Here is a 27,024-nt window from a genome sequence, read left to right as displayed (position 1 = left end):
CGGCACGCTCCACCACGGACCACTGAGTGCCTCCGAACCTCTATCCACATTCACTCATGTCTCAAGGTCGCGACCGCCCAAATACACTGACCGGCACGACAAACGCAACAAATGATGTGTAATTATCTAATCAAAATGGAGCACTTCCAAGTTTTTTAACCGTATTTTTCTGCTGTTGCCTTGCGAGCAAACAATGAAGTATTGATTGTTTATTGTACTGGCCTCAACTGTTTCTCGCGCAACGTTGAAAACACATCACTGAATGTGAGCGAATAATGCTTTGCCGCTCTTGTAGCGCTTATTATTGTACTCTGAATTGTCCCCTTTCAGACGTGTTTGCAGGATCTTTCCGTGACTGTCGTAATCAACTTTCTGGAGTGACATGCCATTAAGCCCTGAACAGGCTGCGGTGCGGAAGCTGTTGTGGAAGATGGCCGCAGCATGGATTACGTTGCGCAAGTTTTGAGGATTGGACCTTCCACAGGCATGCCTTGAGAGGTACAGGGAAACTTGAGCCTTTGCAAGGAGACCAGCAACAGGCCCGAGAAGAGCAACATCTGAGAGAGGAACGCTTCTTACGACTTCAATTTCTCCGCAACAGTCACACCGCCGCCACTGAACTGAAGTGTGCGTCTCTGGTTTATTTGGTTAAATTTATTTGTAACCTTTTTCATTGTTGGGCACTTAAATGGGACCGTACCACAATATTACATCGTAAGATGGCGATTAGAGTCAAAAGTGACAAATTTAAAATAAATTTCAGTTTTTTGTAAGCAATTTCACTACTGCTTTTTCGTGCCGGTCAGTGTAAGATACGTACAAATTTAACTTAGGCCAAAACAAATGTCAGGTAAGGGCGCGCACTTTGTTGAACTAACAAGGGTCTATCCAGTATGTCACAACAACGAACAAAGATCGTGTTTGTCAATGTATATAGACGTGTCCGCTAACTCGCTTCAACAACAGCAAACGGTAGAATTCTATATTCATTGCCACGGACAAAAAGTACTGACTAATGTTTAAAGTCTGCGTATGTAACTTATCTACGAACACCACCCCCCCCCCCCCGTCAATCGGCAAAGCTTCGAAACACTATTAATAAACGTTAACATGGTGATTTTAGTGCTTCAGGTGTTCTACATAGTCCAAGTGCAATCACGAAATTCCCCTTGCGACTACCGCCGTACTGAATACATAAGGTCCACCAGGAGAAGCGGTGTTTCGGGTTTCTTGCAACTTTCCCACTACTGTGATCTAGAATCAGCAAATTCAGAAGTTCAAATCCGTAGTTTTTTAGGTCATCTGAAATGACCGTGAACTTCTGTGATAATTGAGGGGATATCTTCTCGGCAATTAATCTGTCAAAATTAGCACACAAACTCTGCTAATTACAGTCTTAAAGTCCGATACTTACACCACACACGACACGAATACAGCAACATCAATGGAACGAGCCCAATAAAGTCATTTAGAGGAACCAGAGCATTACATAATACGGCAGCTTTAAGGAATATAATTAGAGTGAAGAATTTTTCAGCGCTACTTTTCCTTTCGCAGACGTTTGTACGACCAGCAAACACACTGTTGTGCTACAGTAAATTTCTTATTCTATGTTGGTTTACGCACAGTAGTCAGGAATGTAGCAGACAGCCTTGCGGATTACACGATGAAGGTTATTTGGCGACAATTTGAAATTACACCACCGACAGCTCAGTTCGTTTAAACATGGGTAGTCATGCACAAACAATTAGAGATTCGGACATATTTATTCTCTGACAGTCGCTTGTACAGCGTTCGTTTGGTACTGACGAAAGTTCACAGACGTGGTTGGTTAGGACCTGTAACAGCGTTTTCGGAATTCCTTGTTACGAAAGCTGGGGAAACTGCGACTTGTCAAGCATCGCTAGTTGCACCTTGTTTCCGTTCGGTAACCACGTATGATTCTACGACCGTTAGCGTTCAAGCACCGTAATCGTTGGATCGAGTGCCGATCGTCAGTTTTTTTTTATTTTCAACAAAGTCATTTTCTTTACTATTTATATTACAATTGATATAATGGGAAAAATACGTATAATCGGATGAACTTTTATTAAATTTACAATGTTATTTGGAAGTCTACAAATTTTTACTATCACAAATAATATAGTATTCATAACTGTTTGCCATGTTTTGTGAAAAAATACCATCCTGCAACATGTAATGTCGAAAGCGACAATTAATTGTACATCTTCCGAAAGCCGTGTGTGCCGGTCAAAACTTGCAGGTAACAAGTAGTTTCGGGCTCCTTCCACGTATAAGGGATTTCCCAAATCAGCACAAGCACACATTTTCAGTGTCACTACATGTGTTTGGTCGTTTACTAGTCGATAGTTATAAATATTATTTGCGATAAAAATTTGTAGACAGCCAAATAACATTGTAAATTTAATGAAAGTTCATTCGATTGCACTTATTTTCCCATTATATCAATTGTAATATAAATAATAAAGAAAGTGACTGTTGAAACTAAAAGAAATTGATAACGGGACTATACATCGATTACGGGGCTTTAACGCAAGCCACTCGGCAGCTGCAGCTTCATGATAAAAATGGCCACGCGCAGATATATATTTGACGATCGAAATTAGCTTGCGATTTTCTCAATAACGCTTGAGAAGTACGCGGTACTGCTTACACATTTTGTTGTCCTCATGGAGTACTACGAGTGTACGAAGTTTGCAGTAAATCCGCGTTCCAAACGTCGTGGCCTCCCCTTGTTAGAAACGTCGGATGCTCTCTCCTGGCACACAACTCTCAAGACGTTCTTCACTTCCGGACTCCGACCCTGCTTGGATCGGACGTTGATAAACGGCTCCTAGAACAGATATCGAAGATATCTGATACGAATCATTTTCTCCGATGCTACTCCTAACTTCTGGGTGTATACGTGTACAAGAAAAAATTCCCGGTTTTTTCTGGATTCCCGAGTTAGATACCCTGTTCCCGGGTGAAAACATTTTTCCATGTTAAGTGAATACTTCTCCGCGGAGCTGCAGAACTTAGCAATCCTTTGAATAGCAAATGTTTTACACATCGGCGTGGAGGTTTTAATCATAGCTCGTCACGTGATGTTACCAGCCAATGCCAGCAGATAGAGCATCGACAAGCGACAGTCGGCCAATGGCAACACTACTGAAGAAGCGCCAACACACAAATAGGGAAAGTTAATGATCTAACTTAATAAACATACATTACAGACAAGAGAGGTTAAGCTTTCACACATGGTTACATGCGGTGGATGTCTATGGCGATCGCGTCTGAGTTTTGGGGCAGCACAGGGTTTTTACTCAACTTAAATTAGCAAACAGAATCTTCCATTATCACGGACTTCTGCTTTGACCAGTAGCAATGTGGTGAGGCCAGGAGAGCGCAAATAGAACACTGTCTTTGTTTCTATACATAGTGTATCTCCAGGATCACAGATAATGACTGCTCGGAAACTAAGATATATAGAAAACAGCCATATCAGTGGCTACAGCGTCTAACTTTTAACCCAACATACCAAGTTCTCAACAGGTTGGTTGATTTGGGGGAGCGGACCAAACGGCAAGGTCATTGATCCCATCGGATTAGGGGAGGATGTGGAAGGTAGTCCGCCATACCCTTTCAGAGGAACCATCCTGGCATTTGCCTGAAGCGATTTAGGGAAATCACGGAAAACCTAAATCAGGATGCCTGGATGCGGATTTGAACTGTTTTCCTCCCGAATGCGAGTCCGGTGTGCTAATCACTGCCCTACCTCGCTAGGTAAGTGCTCAATAGGGTCATCGTGCGTAACGCAGCAGACATCAGCACCGGCAGAAGAGCACGTGTATTTCATGTAAGTCATAGCTGCTACTGCTGCTGCCGCCGCCACCATCCGTGAAGGCGTAAAGACAGCAACCCGCTTTTGAGATCTGTTCGTTGGGACGGTTATCTACAGGCGCGAACTAATTCGCTGCGGCGATACGGAACGGATTACTTTTATACATGGTCCGTCTCATCTGCCACCTAGAGAAACTACAAAAATATTTTCGGGCAACTGTCAACGGTTGCAATTTGAGAAATGCATAATACACAATGTGCTGTCTTACAATAAATTTAGTCACAAGCTGTTTCGATCACGGATCATCCCGGCAGTCGAAAAATATTTTTAACACCTTCACCTGGCATACAAGCTATTTAACCAGAATACCCCAATACTGACTTTTCTTACGATTTCAAGTCCAGCAGTAGCGCGTAATTTCCTGGTTAAATAGCATGTATGCCATTTGGTGTTGCCACAATAGAAATTTTACAACTGTGAAAACGTCCATGATAGAAACTGGTAGTGAAAATATGTATCTTAAGACCGGACAGTGTTGGCACGTATTTCTGCAAGTGGTGCCACTACACAGCGCGTATTATGAAGCTCAACTTTCAGCGATGCTCTTTCCACCGTCCTTTTGATGCGTGTTTTCTATTCAAGCAGTCGTCTTCCGAAACACTGAAGGTACTTGTAATTGGTGATTTATATGGGCTAAGTATGCAACCAGTCGCATTTTTGGATTTTCTGATACCACTCACTAACTTCTTGTCTAGGCACTGCAGGGTCATCCAGTGGAGGAGTTATATCAACATTCTTGATCAGACGACGTTCTAGTCCTGCTGGCAGAAATTTAGTTACAGGAACGGAAAAATTTATGATCGAAAAGTTGTCATCTCAGTACAACCCCCCCCCCCCACACACACACACACACAGTTAGCTGTACTGTCATTCATATTCTTTGTACTTCCATTCAGTGCTTACCATACTTTCTGTGAATAAGTTTAAGACCAAGTGCAGCTGCGCGTGCGCATGTAACCTGAAAAATTACATTATGGGAATGTATTTGCCATTGATATCAAGGCAGTGAACTGTAAGTACGAACTTTTCGTTTCAAAACTCTTCGTTATCGGTAAGTGACATTTCCGGCTCATCATGACCACAGCGTCTAGCTGCACATGGTCCAGACTACAATGTTCCTATCACAGCGTCTGATTAGCGTGCACTGGCTTGGAGACTGGTTGATGGTAGAGTGAATCTAAGCCAAAATCCGAAAAGTTTAGAGGTTTGCAAATTTACACGCTCAAATTGCCGAAAAATTTATGAGCCTGTATTTATTTTAGGACATAGGTTTTGGTGAGTGATCTGTAGCATATCCCAAGGTGTAGATTAGACTAATAGCTTGTGCAAGAGTTGGCGAAACCAAAGATGACGTCATGAGAAGTTCACGCGTATTTTCAGTTATACTGGGGTTTTTGTCAGAGATGTTCGCGTCATGGGACAAAGCAGACGGGTGTTAGTGGTAAGTTCAACATTCCCGGAAGGGCGTACTCACCGAGTTCTCCTTGGGCGGCTCTGCGGCGTCCTGCTTGCCCCTGAGCAGGTTCCTCAGCGAGAACTTCCTGGCCACCGGCTTGCTCTTGTCCTTCTCCTTGTCCTTGCCCTTGTCCTTTTCCTTCTCCTTCTTGTCCTTCTTGCCCTTTTCCTTCTTGCCCTTCGGTTTGTCCTCCGCGGGGGAGGTGGCCGCGTCGGCTCCCTCCTTGCTGTCGCCGTCCGCCGCCGCCTCCTTGGCGTCGGTGCCGTTGACGTTCACGTTCGCTTCTGGCTCCGCGGCCGACACGGAGTTCTCGTCCCCGTCGGCTTTTGCGGCCGGCGCCGAGGGTGCAGCGTCGCCATCCTCGTCCACCACGGCCTCCGACCCGTTCACCATCACCTCGCCATCCTGCACAGGCACGACACACCCTGTAGGTACACATACAGAACTGGGCGCAGCGTGTTAGTAACTCGAAAATACATATTTACAACAAATTACTGAATCAGCTGATTTTTTTTCCATTCATAACTATCACATACATGGACTCAGAGGTTCACTGCTATCTATTTACGAGTCGTCGTGATAAAGAAACGCAAAATTACAATATACAGAGCGTTACAAAAAGGTACGGCCAAACTTTCAGGAAACATTCCTCACACACAAAGAAAGAAAATGTTATGTGGACATGTGTCCGGAAACGCTTACTTTCCATGTTAGAGCTCATTTTATTACTTCTCTTCAAATCACATTAATCATGGAATGGAAACACACAGCAACAGAACGTACCAGCGTAAGTTCAAACACTTCGTTACAGGAAATGTTCAAAATGTCCTCCGTTAGCGAAGATACATGCATCCACCCTCCGTCGCATGGAATCCCTGATGCAGCCCTGGAGAATGGCGTATTGTATCAGTCGTCCACAATGCGTGCGCGAGGAGTCTCTACATTTGGTACCGGGGTTGCGTAGACAGGAGCTTTGAAATGCCCCATAAATGACAGTGAAGAGTGTTGAGGTCAGGAGAGCGTGGAGGCCACGGAATTGGTCCGCCTCTACCAATCCATCGGTCACCGGATCTGTTGTTGAGAAGCGTACGAACACTTCGACTGAAATGTGTAGGAACTCCATCGTGCATGAACCACATGTGTCGTACTTGTAAAGGCACATGTTCTAGCAGCAACGGTAGAGTATCCCGTACGAAATCATGATAACGTGCTCCATTGAGCGTAGGTGGAAGAACATGGGGCCCAATTGAGACCTCACCAACAATGCCTGCCCAAACGTTCACAGAAAATCTGTGTTGATGACGTGATTGCACAAATGCGTGCGGATTCTCTTCAGCCCTCACATGTTGATTGTGAAAATTTACAATTTGATCACGTTGGAATGAAGCCTCATGCGTAAAGCAAACATTTGCACTGAAATGAGGATTCACACATTGTTGGATGAACCATTCGCAGAAGTGTACCCGTGGAGGCTAGTCAGCTGCTGATAGTGCCTGCACACGCTGTACATGGTACGGAAACAACTGGTTCTCCCGTAGCACTCCCCATAAGTTACCTTGTACAGCAGCAACTTCTCTGACGCTGACATTAGGGTTATTGTCAACTGCACGAAGAATTACAAGTGTCCTCGTCGTTCTAGGTCTTCCCCAGTCGCGAGTCATAGGCTGGAATGTTCCATGCTCCCTAAGACGCCGATCAATTGCTTCGAACGTCTTCCTGTCGGGACACCTTCGTTCTGGAAATCTGTCTCGATACAAACGTACCGCGCCACGGCTATTGCCCCGTGCTAATCCATAGCATTAGCATCGTAATGGCCATCTGCCAACTCCGCATTTGTGAACATTGCACTGACTCCAAAACCACGTTCGTGATGAACACTAACCTGTTGATGCTGCGTACTGATGTGCATGATGCTAGTACTGTAGAGCAATGAGTCACATGTCAACACAAGCACCGAAGTCAACATTACCTTCCTTCAAATTGGCCAACTGGCGCTGAATCGAGGAAGTACAGTACATACTGACGAAACTAAAATGAGCTCTAACATGGAAATTAGGAGTTTCCGGACACATGTCTACATAACATCTTTATTTGCGTGTGAGGAATGTTTCCTGAAAGTTTGGCCGTACCTTTTTGTAACACCCGGTAGAAAACGGACGAACTGCTTAGGGTTCCATACAAAATTGTGTACAGGCAGCTCATCTGTATGTTCTGATACGAGTTTGAAAATATGTGAGAAATGACCCTATCTCCTGCTTGAAGTGACTGTTAGACGCTTAAATTTTTTATACTATAAAGGGACAGCAGACCTCAGTATTTGACAAATTTCAACTTTATAGCTCGAACCGTTTCTCAGATAATGGCGTCCTAACAGGCAGACACAATGATACTGTAAGGGTTCCAATTTTACCGATCGCGGTACAAACCCTGAAAATTATGTTTAAGACCAATTTAAGGAAAACCCAATATTTTGTTAGAAATATAAGACGTCGAACCGTCACATCAGGCGCATCTTCGTCGCTTAAAACACTTCTCACGTGCCGTACTTAGAAAAGTAAACTTACGTTCGTGAAGAGCACATGAACGTCTATGCTAGTTTAACAAAACGGTTTTCAAACACTTTTTTGTACCTTCTGCTTTGCAAAGGAAGTCCGAATCTAATTTATCGTGTCAAGTGTACCATCTGTAACAAGTGTCACTTAACCCGAGCTCGATCCCACAAGCAATTCTTAAATGGAGAGATAAGGAATTATCGCAATTACACCACCTTAATTATTTCAACTAAATGAGCGCCGAGAACCGAAAACCCACTTGGACCACCAGGGCATACACTAATTGCAGCTATGCTGGGCTGGAGGATATATTGGTTTCACAATATTCTAAAACTTGCTGGCTTGGCGCGCGAAGTGTCTCGGGCAGTCCGGCACTACAGTTCGACCGTCGCTAGGTACAGACATGTTTGTCATAGTAGTATTTGATTCGCGTAATTTTATTCTCCAGTTCTGACGGTTCCAGTAGACAGACGTTGTCTGTGGCAGGATGTATTTCATGTTATTTGAGCCAGATATAATGACTGTGGAAAGATGTTCAATACGTTGTGATCAAGAATAGTTTCTCGTGTCTATATTAATAACAACGCGAGTGGCATCCCAAATGAGTTATAGTTTATTCATAGCAGCAGTTCCTTGCAAAGTTAATTTCAGCCTCAAGAAAAAGAATCCACGACCTGCGTGCTGTTTTCTGCGCTGGGGACATCATGAAGACAGCAGGTTAGTGAAGTGTATAAGAACTTATGTATTCCACACAGGGCAGTGGAAACAACTAGGCACCTCACGTGTACTGCATGCACAGTACAAATGTGCTCAGTGACACGTCATCTGCACTAATGCAGGAGGAGGTAAAGAAGGATGAAAGTATTAACACTAACTTTTATTCCCTGTTTCTTGCCGTACCTGGCAGGAAACAAGGCTGAAGCAACTAAGTCAGATGAACGGACAAGCGCTCACTGAGCAAGAATGAAGTAATGTGAGCGCGAAGTAATGTGAGCGCAAATAAAAGCGAAAGCAAAAGAAAAACTATGAAAATGCCCCTTTAACATCAGGCGGTCCAGAAGGGACCAAATTTAATACATACACAACTGAAATTTACGCGATGGTCGTATTGCCTTAAAGCAGCATGCCAAACTTCGTATAATTTCATTAAGTCTAGGGGCACAAATAGATACAATTAGGCAATTGCTAAACGAGCACATCAGCAAAGGCTTGCGTACGAGCTGGGAATAGACAGCGGTTCCGGTCTCGGTCGGCCATTCATTCAGCCGGTGGTAAGTGAGGAGCCGTGTGTAGGACGATACAGCAGACAGCCGCTGGACTGCTGGGTGAGTCACGTGCTCCTGCGACCTGAGTCACGGCGGCCGCTGGCTGCCTGGCAGTGACTCAGGGCAGGTCCCGCTCTCTGCGCAACAGCTGATGCACGCCGTTTCGTCGCTGCCGCCGCCTCATGAGGCAACACCAACAAGCGTGTCCGATTGAGCCCCACAAAGACGTCGAAACTGCCGCTTTCCAATAGAAGCCCAAGAAACTTTTTACAATTTCCACGACCTGATACATTATGAAAGGCACGTCAAGATTAACGCACAATGGCACTCTTCTGGAGGAAGGCTAAATCAGAGCTGCTACATCAACATCTACATTTATACTCCGCAAGCCACCCAACGGTGTGTCGGAGGGCACTTTACGTGTCACTGTCATTACCTCCCTTTTCTGTTCCAGTCGCGTATGGTTCGCGGGAAGAACGACTGCCGGAAAGCCTCTGTGCGCGCTTGAATATCTCTAATTTTACATTCGTGATCTCCTCGGGAGGTATAAGTAGGGGGAAGCAATATATTCGACTCCTTATCCTGAAACGCACCCTCTCGAAACCTGGACAGCAAGCTACACCGCGATGCAGAGCGCCTCTCTTGCAGAGTTTGATAAACATCTCCGTAACGCTATCACGCTTACCAAATAACCCTGTGACGAAACGCGCCGCTCTTCTTTGGATCTTCTCTATCTCCTCCATCAACCCGATCTGGTGCGGATCCCACACTAATGAGCAATACTCAAGTATAGGTAGAACGAGTGTTTTGTAAGCCACCTCCTTTGTTGATGGACTACATTTTCTAAGGACTCTCGCAATGAATCTCAACCTGGTACCCGCCTTACCAACAATTAATTTTATATGATCATTCCACTTGAAATCGTTCCGCACGCATACTCCCAGATATTTTACAGAAGTAACTGCTACCAGTGTTTGTTCCGCTATCATATAATCATACAATTAAGGATTCTTCTTTCTATGTATTCGCAGTACATTACATTTGTGTATGTTAAGGGTCAGTTGCCACTCCCTGCACCAAGTGCCTATCCGCTGCAGATCTTCCTGCATTTCGCTACAATTTTCTAATGCTGCAACTTCTCTGTATACTACAGCATCATCCGCGAAAAGACGCATTGAACTTCCGACACTATCTTCTAGGTCATTTATATATATTGTGAAAAGCAATGGTCCCATAACACTCCCCTGTGGCACGCCAGAGGTTACTTTAACGTCTGTAGACGTCTCTCCATTGATAACATGCTGTGTTCTGTTTGCTAAAAATTCTTCAATCCAGCCACACAGCTTGTCTGATATTCCGTAGGCTCTTACTTTGTTTATCGGGCGACAGTGCGGAACTGTGTCGAACGCCTTCCGAAAGTCAAGGAGAATAGCATCTGCCTGGGAGCCTGTATCTAATATTTTCTGGGTCTCATGAATAAATAAAGTGAGTTGGGTCTCGCACGATCGCTGCTTCTGGAATCCATGTTGATTCCTACAGAGCAGATTCTGGGTTTCCAGAAACGATATGATACGCTGCTACGAATATTCTGATGGCAGATGTTGAGCGCACACGCGCAGTACGCTGAGTGATACTAATTGTGGCTCCTGGGCCAAAACATTCCGCGGGTGATAATTGCTAAGGCAGTCATGTATATCAACACTGCTCCCCCCCCCCCCCCCCCCCTCGCCCAGCACAAGTTTACGAATTGATTTTTAAAGGCACTCCCATTATAATGCAGTTATGTCTTTTCCTTCGAAGTATACCATATAAAAATCACTTTCTTGGCAGAAGGTATTTACCATTTCATTACCAATTGTTACAGCTTCACTGAAGGAGGGAAAATTACGGATTAAAGTCCAGTCGATGGCGAGTTCATTACAGCGTTCAATCATGGATGGAGAGCAATAAATAAGTTCACACACATTCCTCTATGCGCCTTACTGTCATTCGTATGTTCTGTTTTAGGTTCGAATGACAGTCATGTGAGTTATTCAGTGTTTTTGGCGGGTTCTTAGGGCATATTTCTTTCTTGGGGGGCATGTTTTTCGTACTTTGGGTACTTTTGGAAGCACTGGTGTTGGTGCCTTCTTTACGAAGGTTCTACATCTCTGACACACATTTTCTCACGAGTGTCTTCTAACAGAGTGCTTGCCTACGGAATTTTGCCTCAGTTGTGCGACTGGATTCGTGATTTCCTGTCAGAAAGGTCACAGTTCGTAGTAATAGACGGAAAGTCATCGAGCAATACCGAAGTAATAGCCAGCATTCCCCAAGGAAGTGTTTTAGACCCTCTATCGCTCCTGATCTATACTACGAAACAGGAAAATCTGAGTAGTCGTCTTAGATTTTTTTGCAGATGATTGTCATTTACTGCCTTCTGAAGTCATCAGATGACCAAAACTAATAGCAAAATTATTTAGATAAGATATATGTATGGTGCGAAAAGTGGCAATTTACCCTGAATAAAGAAATGTGAAGTTATTCACATGAGTACTGAAAGAAATCAGCTAAATTTCGATTACAAGATAAGTCACAGATCTGAAGGCTGTAAATTCGACTAAATACTTAGGGATTACAACTACAAATAAACTAAATTGGAACGATCACATAGATAATGTCATAGGTAGAGCAAACCAAAGACTGCAATTCATTGGCAGAACACTTAGAAGGTGTAAGAAGTCTACTGAAGACTCGTTACACCACGCTTGTCTGCCCTATTCTGGATATTGCTGTGCAGTGTGGGATTCGCATCAGGTGGAATTGAACGACATCGAAAAAGTTCAAAGGCAGCAGCTCTCATTATCGCGAAATAGGCGAGATAGTGCCACAGGTATTATACGTGAACTGAAGGCGTTTTTCGTTGCGACGGGATCTTATGAAATTTCAATCACCGGTTTTCTTCACCGATTGCGAAAACATTGTTGGCACCCACCTACATAGGGAGAACTGATCACGATAAAGTAAGAGAAATCAGGGCTCACACAGAGAAATTTAAGTGCTCATTTTTCCCGCGCGCCATTCGATAGTGGAACGGTAGACAGCTTGAAGGTCGTTCATTGAACCCTCTGCCAGGAACTTAATTGTGAACATCAGAGTAATCTCGTAAATGTAGATAACTAGTAGACAACTATTACAGGAAAATCTTACATTTTAAAAGCAATTCCACCCGCAAGCAAATCGCAGTTTCCCACTATCAGTCAAGATGGAAGTGGGTCACGCTTTATCCCGGCAGTCTAATCCATTTCCATCAGATGTACATACTTATTTACTTCCTGGTGCTTGCATAAATTATACTCGCTCAGAGTTTAGTGAAAGATTATTCACGTTTCGCCTGTCGATCCAACTGGTTTTGATTTCGCGTACTGAAGTCAGAACCCTGAACCTAACACACAAGCGAAACGAAACATTTAGATAATTGGACGAAGAAACACGTCACTCTAAACGACATTCGGAAGACAAATTACGTGACTTTCATTCCTCTTCACATCATCCATCTGTCATCAGATTAGCATGTAAATTTTGAGACTACGATAATCTGCAATCCAGTACAGTGTTTTAACAAGAGCAAACCCTTTTCTTAAGGTTACGAAAAACAGTCTCTTGGAAAACTAGGCTTCCTACTAAACGCACAAAGAACCTTAGGACTGAGAGACTAACAGATTATATTCATAATATTTAAACTGTATATCTCAGTTCGCGACGCGCAAAAACAGTCTAGCAATGTCAGAAAACATTTTTATGCGGAGTTTCTAGCTTCAAAGAGGAAGGTGGGACGGAAGGGCATTTTACAGCAGTTTAATTGTACGTGACGCCTATACACCAGAATACGCCTAACAACCACGGCCTCACTGTCGCCTCGCTATTTACTCGAGATGGTATTGCTACTTATGTATGACCGTCTATGTATGTAAAGTTGTCAACATATTAAAAATTACACTCTGCGCACGGCAATCACCGTTTACACATTGAGGTGACGTAGAACGTATGTAAGAGACGCAGCAACATCGTTAATATAACTGACAGTGGCACCAACGCCGCATTAGGAGATATAGTGTGGTTGAGAATGAAGCTCTTCTGTAAGACTGTAATAAAGTGGAGGCTGTTTTAACAGAAGAGTTCCAGGTTATTTCACTTTCAGTTACCGAATTTTCCTGACCCAATTTTTATTATATTGGAGACCACGTACTATTTCTCTAATTTTCATGACGGCAAGTTACACTGCGGTTCTACGATCACTTACTGGCCATTATTTCCAGTTAGAATAAACTACAGTTTTACCAACAGTCAGTCTTACCTAATGGCACACTTGAAAATTCCTTCGTCAACATCGTTTGACACCATCGTGCCATGCCCTTGCGCAGTAACTATGAACGAAAAAAATCACAAGAAAGCACTTCTAACTGTGGTCACTGTGAAGTGGTATCCATAGACTGAAAGCAACGAAGTACCACAAATCAAATCTATCTTTACTCGTCGCCAGGCAAAGAAAGTACCTAAGCATGAATATGCGAGACTGATCTTCAAAACACGCGTGTTCAGGTATGGACTTATATTTTTCTAGTGAACTCTAAATGCTACGCAACTGCTAATGAGTAGAAATTGGAAATACATCCTACCCACAACCTTCTCCTGCTTACCCCCTCCCCCTGTGCCTTACAAAGTCTCAAAAAAATTTAAAAAGTTGTTATATTAACTTAAGAATGTTGTTAAATTAACTTAATTATGTCGTGTATTGGAAAATTTGACTCGTTCCACATCATTACGAAATATCGTATTCATGATCCATGGAACTAGTATTAATCTAATCTAACAGTATTTTAACTATAAAATTCTAAGTCATGAAACAATGTCTTCTGTAAAATAGATGGCGAGGAAGAAAGTACACTTGTGTATACAAACATTGTTCGGAAATTTGAGAATTTATGTAAAGGTTAGTTAAAAGCTGACAGCAAGAAAACTAAACTGCACATTTTCGCAGAATAGCATTTTCTCTCTCGCAGGTGGTTACAACATAAAACCTGTGCATTATTGGTTAAAAATAGGCTACATATGTCTCACTTCAGAGTATGTTGTAAAAATTTTAAATAAAGCTGTCAAGATCTGAGATTTTTGGTAACTACCTGTTTTATACAGAATCCGCCAGAAAAATGTATACAATTTTTATCAGGCTCAATCGAGATATCGCTATTGTTGTTCGACTTGAGTTAGTGTGTGTTTTACGTTCATTGGCTCAACGTATGTTATTACTTTCATCTCGCTATTGAGAAAACAAGATGGCTCTAGCATGTTTGACATTCGAGTGACGAATATGTATTGTGAAGTGATTTTTCAAGTTTGATAATGCCGTTGAAGTGCAACGTCACTGGAGCCGGGGAGTTTGAAACGGAACCGCCAACTCGCATAACAAACGGATCATTGACAAGTCTGAATTGCATGGAACGATTTGTGATATTCACAAAGGAAGATCAGGAAGACAGCGTAAAGCTACAAGTTCTGCTTCGTCGGCTCTCGTGTTGGAAAAGTTTGTTAATCCTCCACAGAAGTCTGCTACACAATGTGGACGTGAAGTGGGGTTGGCAGTACAATTTTACGAAGAATTCTGAAAGCTGCAAAGTGGAAAGTTTACGTTCCACTACTACTGCACGTTATTAATGACAACGATCCTGATCGCCCAATGTAATTTTGCGAATGGTATCAGCAAACGGTAACTGATAAATCTGTGACGGAGGTAGTGGAGTGACGAGGCACAATTTAAACTTTATGGAACCGTGACTCGGCATAACAGTGTACTGGGCACCGGAAAGTCCGCATGTTTATGTGGATAAAGCGGTCATACTACCAGGGGTTCATGGGTGGGGTCGACTATCATCTAGAGACTTAGAAGGGCCATTTTTCTTTGATGCTAGTGTCACTGGAGAAGTGTACCTGGAAATGTTACGCACATCAATTTTGCCAGGTATACGTGCGCTTTATTGAGCTGATGAGGTCTTCTACCAACAGGACGGGGCGCCACCACACTACCACCTAGCCCTACGAGCTTTCCTCGATGACAATTTTCCGGGGCACTGGATTGGACGAAGAGGGTCTATTGAGTCCCCTCCAGAGTCGCCAGATCTAACCCCTATGGACTTTTACTTGTGGGGATCTGTGAAAGGTAACGTCTACCGACGTAAGCCAAGCACGCTGGAGGAACTTCGCCAGGACATTACAGCGTCATGCGCAGCGATCTCCCTGTAACATTAACGTAGTGGCGGCGACCGCTCGTCGTTCTGTTATGTATAGAGGGTGTTACAAAAAGGTACGCCCAAACTTTCTGGAAACATTCCTCACACACAAAGAAAAGATGTTATGTGGACATGTGTCCGGAAGCGCTTGATTTCCATGTTAGAGTTCATTTTAGTTTAGTCAGTATGTACTGTACTTCCTCGATTCACCGCCAGTTGGGCCAATTTGAAGGAAGGTAATGTTGACTTCGGTGCTTGTGTTGACATGCGACTCATTGCTCTACAGTACTAGCATCAAGCACATCAGTACGCAGCATCAACAGGTTAGTGTTCATCACGAACGTGGTTTTGGAGTCAGTGCAATGTTCACAAATGCGGAGTTGGCAGATGGCCATTACGATGCTAATGCTATGGATTAGCACGGGGCAATAGCCGTGGCGCGGTACGTTTGTATCGAGACAGATTTCCAGAACGAAGGTGTCCCGACAGGAAGACGTTCGAAGCAATTGATCGGCGTCTTAGGGAGCATGGAACATTCCAGCCTATGACTCGCGACTGGGGAAGACCTAGAACGACGAGGACACTTGTAATTCTTCGTGCAGTTGACAATAACCCTAATGTCAGCGTCAGAGAAGTTGCTGCTGTACAAGGTAACTTATGGGGAGTGCTACGGGAGAACCAGTTGTTTCCGTACCATGTACAGCGTGTGCAGGCACTATCAGCAGCTTATTGGCCTCCACGGGTACACTTCTGCGAATGGTTCATCCAACAATGTGTGAATCCTCATTTCAGTGCAAATGTTTTCTTTACGGATGAGGCTTCATTCCAACGTGATCAAATTGTAAATTTTCACAATCAACATGTGAGGGCTGAAGAGAATCCGCACGCAATTGTGCAATCACGTCATCAACACAGATTTTCTGTGAACGTTTGGGCAGGCATTGTTGATGTCTCGATTGGGCCCCATGTTCTTCCACCTACGCTCAATGGAGCACGTTCTCATGATTTCGTACGGGATACTCTACCGTTGCTGCTAGAACATGTGCCTTTACAAGTACGACACATGTGGTTCATGCACGATGGAGTTCCTACACATTTCAGTCGAAGTGTTCGTACGCTTCTCAACAACAGATCCGGTGACCGATGGATTGGTAGAGGCGGACCAATTCCGTGGCCTCCACGCTCTCCTGACCTCAACCCTCTTGACTCATTTATGGGGGCATTTGAAAGCTCTTGTCTACGCAACCCCGGTAGCAAATGTAGTGACTCTTCGTGCACACTTTGTGAATGACTGTGATACAATACGCCATTCTCCAGGGCTGCATCAGGGATTCCATGCGATGGAGGGTGGATGCATGTATCCTCGCTAACGGAGGACATTTTGAACAATTCCTGTAACAGTGTTTGAAGTGACGCTGGTACGTTCTGTTGCTGTGTGTTTCCGTTCCATGATTAATGTGATTTGAAGAGAAGTAATAAAATGAGCTCTAACATGGAAAGTAAGCGTTTCCGGACCTACGTCCACATAACATTTTCTTTCTTCGTATGTGAGGAATGTTTGCTGAAAGTTTGGGAGTACCTTCTTGTAACACCCTGTATAGCCGCAAACGATAATTATTTTGAACATTTAAAGCAACCATGTGCTAATCTGAAGGCCGTACAACATGTGTGATCAATTATTAAATTTAAAATAAACACATAAGTAATACTTTTCGTTGTTTAAATTGTGTACATTTTCTGGTGGACACTAGATTTACGTTTGAGTGAATAACGAAGTCAGGGCTATATGAACTTTCTCACCCGCACTTCACTTCACACACTGTCTTACTCTTAATGAAATGAGAAACGGACCTGCAGCCAGAGACAGAAACATGACCTACGCACGTGATGAAGGTAACCGTGATAGAGCAACAAACATTACAGCAATTCAGTGGCCTTCATCTTTCCTTGCCCGACACCACGAGAAATTGATTGTAACAAAAACTAGCCACGTGCGATTAGGACTGGAGATCTGAGGATTAAGAACAAATTATGTTTCCAGATAATTTTTATAGGTTTTGATCCTGGTTGCGAACTTCAAAGTGTGACAAACAGCTGTATCTTGACTGCATGGATGACAGAATAAGAAATTTGGACTTTATTCCTACACTCGTTCCTGAGAAAAAGGGGTCTGAACAGGTGAACGACGAAGTAATCCTGTAAGGGTCCCATGTTTATGGGCAGGTAAGGGGGCCTAAATACGAATCTGATTTTTTCTGTTAATGAAAGTATCTACAGTCTCAGACTTTCCTGAATCTTTCAGAATTCAATTTTTCCAGGAAATATACCTGAGAATTGGCGATTTTCCACGGTTGTCGGATAGGTCGCCGCTACTTACAAGCTATGAAGGAACATGAGGCAGGAAAGGCCTCGCCTCATAGCTCAGTGAACTGTGGAAGAAAGCAGGAAGAACCTCGCGGTGATCTCATTCGATGGTGGTGGTGCTTATGACTGGCCACCGCCGCAAGACGTATCAGCGAGGAAGCGTCACCAGCCGAGGAAGTTCCCCGCCAGATAATGCGCGTCCGGTGCCATCTGAGCGAGTGCGCTAGGGCGGCCTAGTTTTAACACGGGCTGAGCACTAACTAAACCCCGTGAGAAATACTCAAGCACAGCGTCGTTCTGTGACAAAAACTGCACATCAGTTGGAAGGAGGCGCAGAAGTTACAATTTTGTTCATTTACTGTAGAATCTTTGAACGTGAGCTCAAAGGTAATGAGGTGCAACAAAATGACGTCATCCCTACCAAGAGGGATTCAGGAAACATCTTAATGTGCGAAACCCAACCCTCGTTTTCTCAGTTGACATGCTGGATGTTTTCTCTCAAGACAGTCAGATGCAGTATTTCATTTCCGGAAACCATTACACATAAGCTTATTATTTATTACTTAAAGTATAATCGCATGGGGTATCAAGCGAAATTTGTGAGGGTTTCTTGGCAGGGACTACATTCAGTGTTATCTTGGACGCAAAATCGACAGCTACAGAAGTAACAGCGGGTATCATATTAATCGCCCTTGCATAAAATGGTAACCTCACACTTTTCGCAGATTCAGTTAGCTATAATGAAGCAATGTCTGAGAAATTAATGTACAAATAAGTGACACTGGAAAGATTTCAGATTGGAGCAAAAAATTGGCAACTTGCTTTTTTTTTAAATCTTCGGGAATGTAAAATTGTAAATTTCATAAATCGAAAAAGACAGTCTGCGATGATTACAGTATCAATGAGTCACAATTGCAACGCTAACTATTACCCGAGTATTTCAGGGATATGAAATGGAACGATCATATAGGCTAAAACGCAGGTAAAGCAGATGACCATCAATGGAATACTAGGGAAACGCAGTCTACAAAGTAGATTGCGCACATAACACTTGTGCGACCCATCTTAGAATATTGTTTAAAGAGTGGGACACCGAATAGGACAGCACCAATGATCACAGGTTTGACACGTGGGAGAGTGTCACAGAGACGCTGAAAGAACTGAACTGGCGGACGCTTGAAGATAGACAAACTATCCCGTGGATTCCTACTTAATTTCTAGAACCAACTAAATGATGAATCTATACTGCAGCCTCCTACATCTCTCTCATACGAGTCGCGAAGTAAGATTAGATTAATTCCAACATTCAGAGGCTTTTACGCAATCATTCTTCCCTTGCTCAATACGTGAATGAATATTGGTAAAGATTACAATAGGACGTCCATTCTGCCATGGTTTGCAGAATATGGGTGTAGATGCTAATTAGTAAGAATGAGGATTTTAAGATGTTAGCTTTTAAGAACATGGCCTTTGACCTACAATCGTTAGTATTCTGGTCTCGGAAAAAAAAGGCAACAGGATTTCGGTGTTTCCTGCAATTTCTGTTTCATTTAATAATTGTAACCTAGTACATTTCGTAGACTTAAAGCGGAGAAAAAGCCTTCAAGTTGGTTTTCACGCCACATTACAGTGTATGCCACTGCTTGCTTCCGAACGGAACCGAATTTAGGTGAGTCTACGCCTCGACATAATTACATTGCAGATTTATTAAATAATCGTTTCAAGAACTGAGTTTATTTTACTCCAGTTGTCGGAGGTCTCGTATCCAAACGAGCAATAGCTGTACACTTACTGCAGCGCCGAAGTTGGCTAAGCCCCATGACATACGTCCTGTGCCTTTCGTATCAGCCTACAGCCAATGTTTGCGTAATTATTGTGACGTTTTGCCCACACGAGTTATGGCATTATCGAAGGTCTACCCTTCACTGGTGATGGCGGCTGAATCTTTGTCAATGATAGCCACTGTGCTGGCAAACCGCTAGCAAAATAAATACACTAACGTCCGTCGACAATACAGAGACTAAAGTCGACAGCCAAATACGTCAACTCGTGGCCGCAAAAATTTCGACAATTTGAACTCCAGGAGTGTCATGTCTTCAAATACTAGTCCAGTAAGAAGTTCATTGGCAATATAAAAATTCTTTAACGATTAGTAATTTTCAACTCTACAACCTAAAACGCTACGTTTTTCTTATTTGATGCAGTTAAAATGTTCATCCTGCTAAATTACCTTTACATTTTGGACACTTGTCTGATTCAGTTTCTAGGACATTTTTTCATTCTCTTTACGTATTTCGATCTTTTTACAAGGAAGCGGATCGGTTCTGAATTTTAACACTTCCCACAAGCTTCACTAAACACTGCACCAAACAGTGGAAGTCTCCTAAACCACGCCACGTTTTCAAATATGTAAATTTCTTCTGCTAAACATACGCAACCACGACAATTCTAGAAATAGCCCTTAGTCACTTCGGCATCAGGTTACGTGAAGCGCGTATGACGTGGAGTAAGAGTAAGTCACTCGCATTCCAGAGAGTTGATGCTACGGATTGCACCTGTTACGCATGTTTTTACCCTGAGAGTATCGGTCACGAAGATACATCACATAAAAATGGAAAAGTTTACGTATTACCGACAGCCGGAACGCAACTGAGCAAGTGTATGACACTGCGAAATCATTAACAGCCACCTGAGTTGCTCGCATGGTAAGCAGTGTAACCAAGTGACCTGAAAATTCATACTGATGAGAGCAGACGTACTGTAGCTTTTTTTATTACGCTGTCCGTGCGAATTTAAGTACCGGTACAGCAGAGAAGCTGCTCCATGGTAATTCTTCCTGCCTCACGTATCATGCTGCTCATTCTTCCGTTCACGAAATTGATCATTCCTCGTCTGTGAGGTCAGCGGAGCTTCAGCCAATAACAGAGTGTGTGTGGTAATCCATCGAGCGTAATGAGATGATAGCCGCATATGAACATTTAGTACTTCAATGATTACGTTGCGGTTCGTACGTTGATGGCAGATTACACTTCTTGGCGACGAAACTGGTAGAATGTTTTAAATAAACCACATTGGATTTTAACATAGCTGTTTATTTCAATTATGCAAGTAATAGAGCGTTTTTCATCACGTGACGAATCCTTGATATTTGGAAATTTCTAAGCTTTAATTACATAAATTGATAATATGAACCGTAACTGCTATTTGGATGTTATAAGCACTCATAACAATCCGAACCATATTTTTAACATATAAAAATAGCCTACTCTAAGACAAAAGTCAGCAAGCCACACTTAACACAGGATTGCCTTCGATCATTGGAGAACCTGCTGGTAATCAGAGGTAGACTCTTAGCGCTTTGTACTGTACGATTTTCGAATTTGTCTTAGCGCAAGGAAGTAAGTTTAAGATATAAAGTACTGTAGACCAGGTGATTAAAGACTGACCCAAGTTTAGACTGTTGAAAGATGAGAAATTTAAACAGTGGGCTTTTTCAGATGAATGGAACGTATAATTCCTTTACGCAATTTATTTAAATTACAGAAAATGTAAATGTACACGTCATGGCAAGAATACGAACCGCTGAATTTCCAAACGCGAATCCAATGTCTTACCACTGAACCAGTGTCTGGGTTGCGACACTTCTCTTGCAGGTCACAGCGTTATTGACAACCAGTTACCGAGAACTATTTCGCGAAAAAAGGTGCAGAAGAATACGGTCAGCCGAATAAAGTTTCGGTGCCGACGGTGGAACATTTGTGAATGGTGATGACAACTCGAAAAATTGAGGTTTGTTACATGTCCGCAGTCCTGGTAAAGACTGAAATCCTCCGTCACAATTGCGTACCACGCACAGAGGAGCGGAAACATACTGCAGCCCACTCATCAAGTGAAGACTTGTTGGATAGCTTGTTTTCTGATTGAGTCCAACCATATAAAAACTTTAATCTTCGCAAAATTGACTTACCCCTTTAGTAAGCAACGAACGCAAGAAGAAACTGGCAAAAACTGAACAGTTTGTTTACAGTTTTGATTTCACTTTGGGAAGCACTCGAACAGTTTTCCATTTTTCCTAGACAATCCGACATTTCTACGCTCTTATTGACTAATGCCTAAACAAATTATAATCCTACATAACAAGCAAAAATGAGGCTTAAATTTAATAAATTTCTGTCAGAAATACAGGGTAATTCAAAAGGCATTTTATAACTTTAAAAATTCATATAAATTTACTGAAAGAAGTTAGAGAGCTAGGTTTAGTGTTATTTTGTACGGAAACGCATCACATCTTTTACCTTAAACTAAAGATGTATGCGACTTCCGTTGGTTATCCTGCACACAGCCCATCAGAAGTCAATTTCTTCTGAAACTTTTGTCTTATTTCTCGTACGATCGTCAGTTTGTGCTGTTTCAAATGCAAACGGTTTTTCAACACATGCCAAACAATCTTAAGTGGGATTTGTAGTTCGAGAGTTGCACGCCAGGTCTATTTCGTAGAGCTGTAGAGAAAATTTCTTACTCGCTCAAGGACGACGTCAAATGAGCTTTGACGACCTGATGATTTTCCATGTCTTACCAAGCACCCTGTTTCTACAAAGCATTTATGCCACTCGAATTATAGGCCTACTAGGAGGACCTTTAGCATACTCTGTACGAAAATTACGATAAACTGTTGTCGCCGACTTCAGTTCAAACTGAAACAACTAGCACGCTAGGATCCAGTGCCGGCAGCCATCTTTAACGCTACTGCTGCTAGCATTTTCGCGAAATAGTTCTCGTTAACTGGTTGTCAATGACGCTGTGACCTGCAAGAGAAGTGTCGCAACCCAGACACTGGTTCAGTGGTAAGACGTCGAATTTCCAGAATCTGAATTTTTCGAGATCCAACGTTTCTTCAACAGCCAAACCTGCGGACCTCTGCCACCACCGATGAGAAAAACTTGTAATGAAGGCTGAATATGCACGTCATGGCCGCAGCTAAATTTTTTCGAGGTGATAAACCAGTCGTCCATTGTAAAATGGGATCGCGATCGCTAGCGCTTTCAGAGGCCTGGAATGCATGGAGTGACCCTGGCGTTCTTTCGTGACAAACTGGCCGCGGAAGCGAAAATTGCCTTGTTACGCGTGTTAGGGCATCGGCCCTGCGGCAGCGACAAGAGCCGACAGTGGCTACGAAAAGCGGCAGGTGTTCGGCGACAGGGCGGTGGACGCGCGCAGACAAAAAGGATCTGGCCTCGCCACGGCCTTGGGGAGCCACTCGTACTGAGCTCTGTCTAGACGCCACCATTTTGGGCCTAGCTGCGCGCCAAACACACGGGTTCCAACTTCACGATCCGTTTCTACACTGAAAGCCGCCAACACACGGTTACCGCAGGGGACTACAGCACAAATGACTGCCATTACATCGATGAAAATAATGGTCGTGGCCACGGCAGCGATTTCTCTACTATTTGGATGTAGAACTGCTCCCCGTGCATACAGCTTCCGCGTTCGTACTGATACTTGTGCACTGCATCATCCGCCAATGTTTATGCAGAGATTTAGATAGGTCTGTACGAGAGGATATTTACTCATTTCAGACTAAAAAGCCTTATGAATGGGGTGTACCAATAAAGCACAACAATAGCTGAGGCAGGGAATTTGAGATCAGCAGGGTATTGCACTACAATAGAAGTGGCGTACATAACCAGAATAGCTGCTTCCTTCCCATATGTTACGAATTTTAGAGTGCTGAGGCTCAGTAACAGCAAATGTTAACACAAGTTAGCGCCCCAGAACTATTTCGTGCGCTTTCTATCTTTTACTGTGTACGTTCTGTAGGGAATCAATATTTGCAACACCATTCCCATCTTTTCCACGTATTTGTAGCCCCCATGTAGCATCCGCAAGTGCAGAGTTTTGTAAATTCTATATTTAAGCCGCCGTGAACGAAATATATTGTATCTGCAGTAGGTGCCTGGACGACTGGCAGCCTAATTAGTTAGCACACTTCAGAGACCAAATATGTAAAATTTTATTTCGTTTTGACAGATGCAGGTGCCATTCGATATTTTATCACTTTCCCACTATTTTGTACGGTACCACAGCCGTGAATGTGTAAAGGGCAGTGTAATGGTTACACGTCGGCCCTTTCTTAATTAACAAACATCTACATTACTATACGTTTCGCACGATCTACGAATTCCCAAGTGCTATAGGTACAGACAATATATAATACAAAGGGTACTAGGAAAGTTTTGCAGTAAGTCGCAGTAGGTTGATTGTTGCTGTGCTCTGAGAATACTTCATACTTGCATTGTAGCCGCAGTGCCAAGCTTATGGCCAGACTTTCACTAGCAGGGATATTCAAGTGCTTCCTATGCCATCGTGGTCATGAAGTCAGATTCGGGCAGTTTTGCGGTACAACTTCGAACGTGCTTAAAGCATAGACCTGTGCTTTGAAGACTCTTGCGCTCTTGTGCCCACATCGTGCAACTACATTCATGAGGTGCAGAAGTTTCCAAAGAGGATATTTCACTTTGGAGGACGCCGAGAGGACGGGAATGCTACGATCATCAGTTACGGAGGAAAACACTGATGCTGTGGCGAAAGTGCCGGACGAAGACAGGGGAGTGACCTATAAACAGATGAAGATACGTCGGGGGGGTAAATGCACCTGCAATTCGTTCTATTCTGCATCATCGTTTGCAAGTAAAGAAACTGTCTCTTGATAGACTGACGAAAGTGCAGATGACTACGTGTGACTTCGCGCAGGGAGATGTTAAAGAAGTTTTCTAACGGACAACCTCAGTATCTGAATAACATCTCGGCTGGTGACAAGACTTGTGATATGACGTGCCGACAGACTCAAAATTCCAGTCTTTGAAGAATGTACACCCAGACGATCATTAAAGAAGAAAATGATAGCCGTTTCTCTTTCAAATCGATTGGAACTGTGGAGCGTGTCGTTTTGGACACAGGAGACAGTCACAGGTAAGTGATCAGTGCCTGCCTAAAATCATCCAATCTTTGAAGAACCTGCGAGTGAAGTCACGGAAACTTGGTTCCTCAATCACGATAAGTCTCCAGATCACTGCGCCAAAACATGCACCGAATATTTGCGAGGTACAGGACAGACTTCTTGAGCATTCTCCTTTACAGTCCAGACCTAGCTCCTTGTGACTTTTGCATTGTTCCCGCATGTGAAAATGAAGCAGAAAGGAATGCAGTTTTCAAGTGATGAGGACCTTCTGAGGGCTTGGGACAAGTGTGCCTTACTCCCTACAGAAACTTTGGAGAACTGGGTTAGGGATTGGTTTCGGAGGATGGAGAGGTATTCACCATGTGGTGGAAATTACTTCGAAAAAATTAAAGCCGCATTGCAAAACTTTCCTAGTACCCTTTGTATGTTGGACTATAAGCAGCACACATGCTATTAACAGCACCTAAAGCAACAGTATAAACACTGTGCAAGGAACTACCACGTCCTCTGCTACTAGGCAGATACACTTATGTTGTCGGCATCTATAGGAATGCCTATAAGGCAGAAATTAGCGAATGGTGCCAAACGTTATGAATATTTGTTAATGAAGGTATAGCCGGAACCATTACACTGGCGATTAATAGGTGTAAGATCAGTTTACAATAACAGGTAGGTTTGTGCGTAACAGTATTTACGAGTGGTACTATGTCTGAACATCTGATGTCAACTTTGTGCAAGATTGTTTTTCCTACTGCATCTCATGCTGTTCTCTTTGAAATGATACAGCAGAATCACCACCCTTTTTTGCACTAGTGCTGAAACACATCCACAAACCAGAAACATGCGATGTAGTAGGGTTATCAGAGCAGAATCTGGGAATATTCTCTTTTGCATTTAGTGTCGGCAGGTGGCCGTCATATTGCGGCACATGCAGTCCAAAGAGGGATCACTGGCCCGTAGATAAGTTCATTCCACTACCTTGAAATGGAATGAGAGGCCCGCTGTATATACAGGTTCTTCAGACGCACACATCAGTTAGCCTGCAAGTGAATGCACTACTGAAAAAATTTATTTAGACTTTGGGCTCTGTATTTGGCTTTCGCTGGGAGGTGGAAATTTTCTTCGAAGAGTCAATTCATAGACTAGGAGACGTTTACACTCCAGATGAGACCATTGGAATCTAAGAACAGCCGAACCACAAGCTGTTGGAAGTGGGGGGGGGGAGATTATATATAGGGGAGGGGGGGTGGTTACGTGCCGCCACAAGCACGTGAGTGGAAAGGGCCGCAGTACTCTGTACTCTGTGGGCTGGTGCATCCCGGCCGCTTTCCCCGAGCAAGGCCGCCAAGCATGTCAGCCCGCATGGCGAGGGCACACGTGTGCCCACACGCGCCGTACCCTCCGATCACGCTACACCAAACTTAACACACTGCACGGCTCAAAGCAGTCAGCTGCTGATATACAAGTAGAGGTAATCTAGAGGCACCATTCACCTCTAGAAACTTACATCCAGCACGTTCACCACTACCGATGCTAATTCTACTGCTCCACCATGTTTTTTTTTTCTTTTGCCATCAGTCTTCTGAATGGTTTGATGCTACCCGCCACGAATTCCTCTCCTGTGCTAACCTCTATCTCAGAGTACCACTTGCAACCTACGTCCTCCATTTGCTGGATGCATTCCGATCTGTCTTCCTCTACAGTCTTTGCACTCTACAGCTTCCTCTAGTACCCTGGAAGTCACTCCCTCATGTCTTCACATGATGTCCTACCATCGTGACCCTTCTTATCAGTGTTTTCCACATATTCCTTCCCTCTCAGATTCTGCGCAAAACCACCTCATTCCTTACCTTATCAGTCCACTTAATTTCCAACATTCGTCTGTAGCACCTCATCTCAAATGCTTCGAAACTGAAGGGGCTGCTCACAAAATTCCAAAATCTGATCTTCACCGAGGATGAAGAGCATATCTATTACCACTAATTTTCAAATCGCGCAATGATTACCATTCAAAGAGAAGGGAAATTAGAGCTCTTACTGAGGCGTTCAGTCTTTTTTCCCTCGAGCAATCCGCAAGTGGAACAGAGAGGAGGGAGGGGACGGGGAGGATATGACTGGCGCGAAATGTGCTCTCCGCCACACGCCGCTTGGTGGCTAGCGGAGTATATATGTAGATGTAGAAATCAATTTCGAAAGATTTTCATTATAACCACAATTCTGTGAGACTAATATCGGTTATATAAGTTATCGATAATC

General features: G+C 43.4%; 1 protein-coding gene across 1 annotated transcript in view; it reads right to left on the bottom strand.

Annotated features, from left to right (window-relative positions):
* The window catches only part of LOC126417052 (A-kinase anchor protein 200), a 168,711-nt gene that overhangs the window by 106,488 nt on the left and 35,199 nt on the right, over nucleotides 1-27,024 (bottom strand). Inside the window, exon 4 of the mRNA XM_050084944.1 lies at nucleotides 5,379-5,765. Within this exon, the coding sequence (XP_049940901.1) occupies nucleotides 5,379-5,765 (387 nt within the window). The remainder of the gene's footprint in view (nucleotides 1-5,378; nucleotides 5,766-27,024) is intronic.

The sequence above is a fragment of the Schistocerca serialis genome, chromosome 8 (assembly GCF_023864345.2).
Source record: "Schistocerca serialis cubense isolate TAMUIC-IGC-003099 chromosome 8, iqSchSeri2.2, whole genome shotgun sequence".
Lineage (NCBI taxonomy): Eukaryota > Metazoa > Arthropoda > Insecta > Orthoptera > Acrididae > Schistocerca > Schistocerca serialis.
This window is presented reverse-complemented; position numbering and strand designations above follow the sequence as displayed.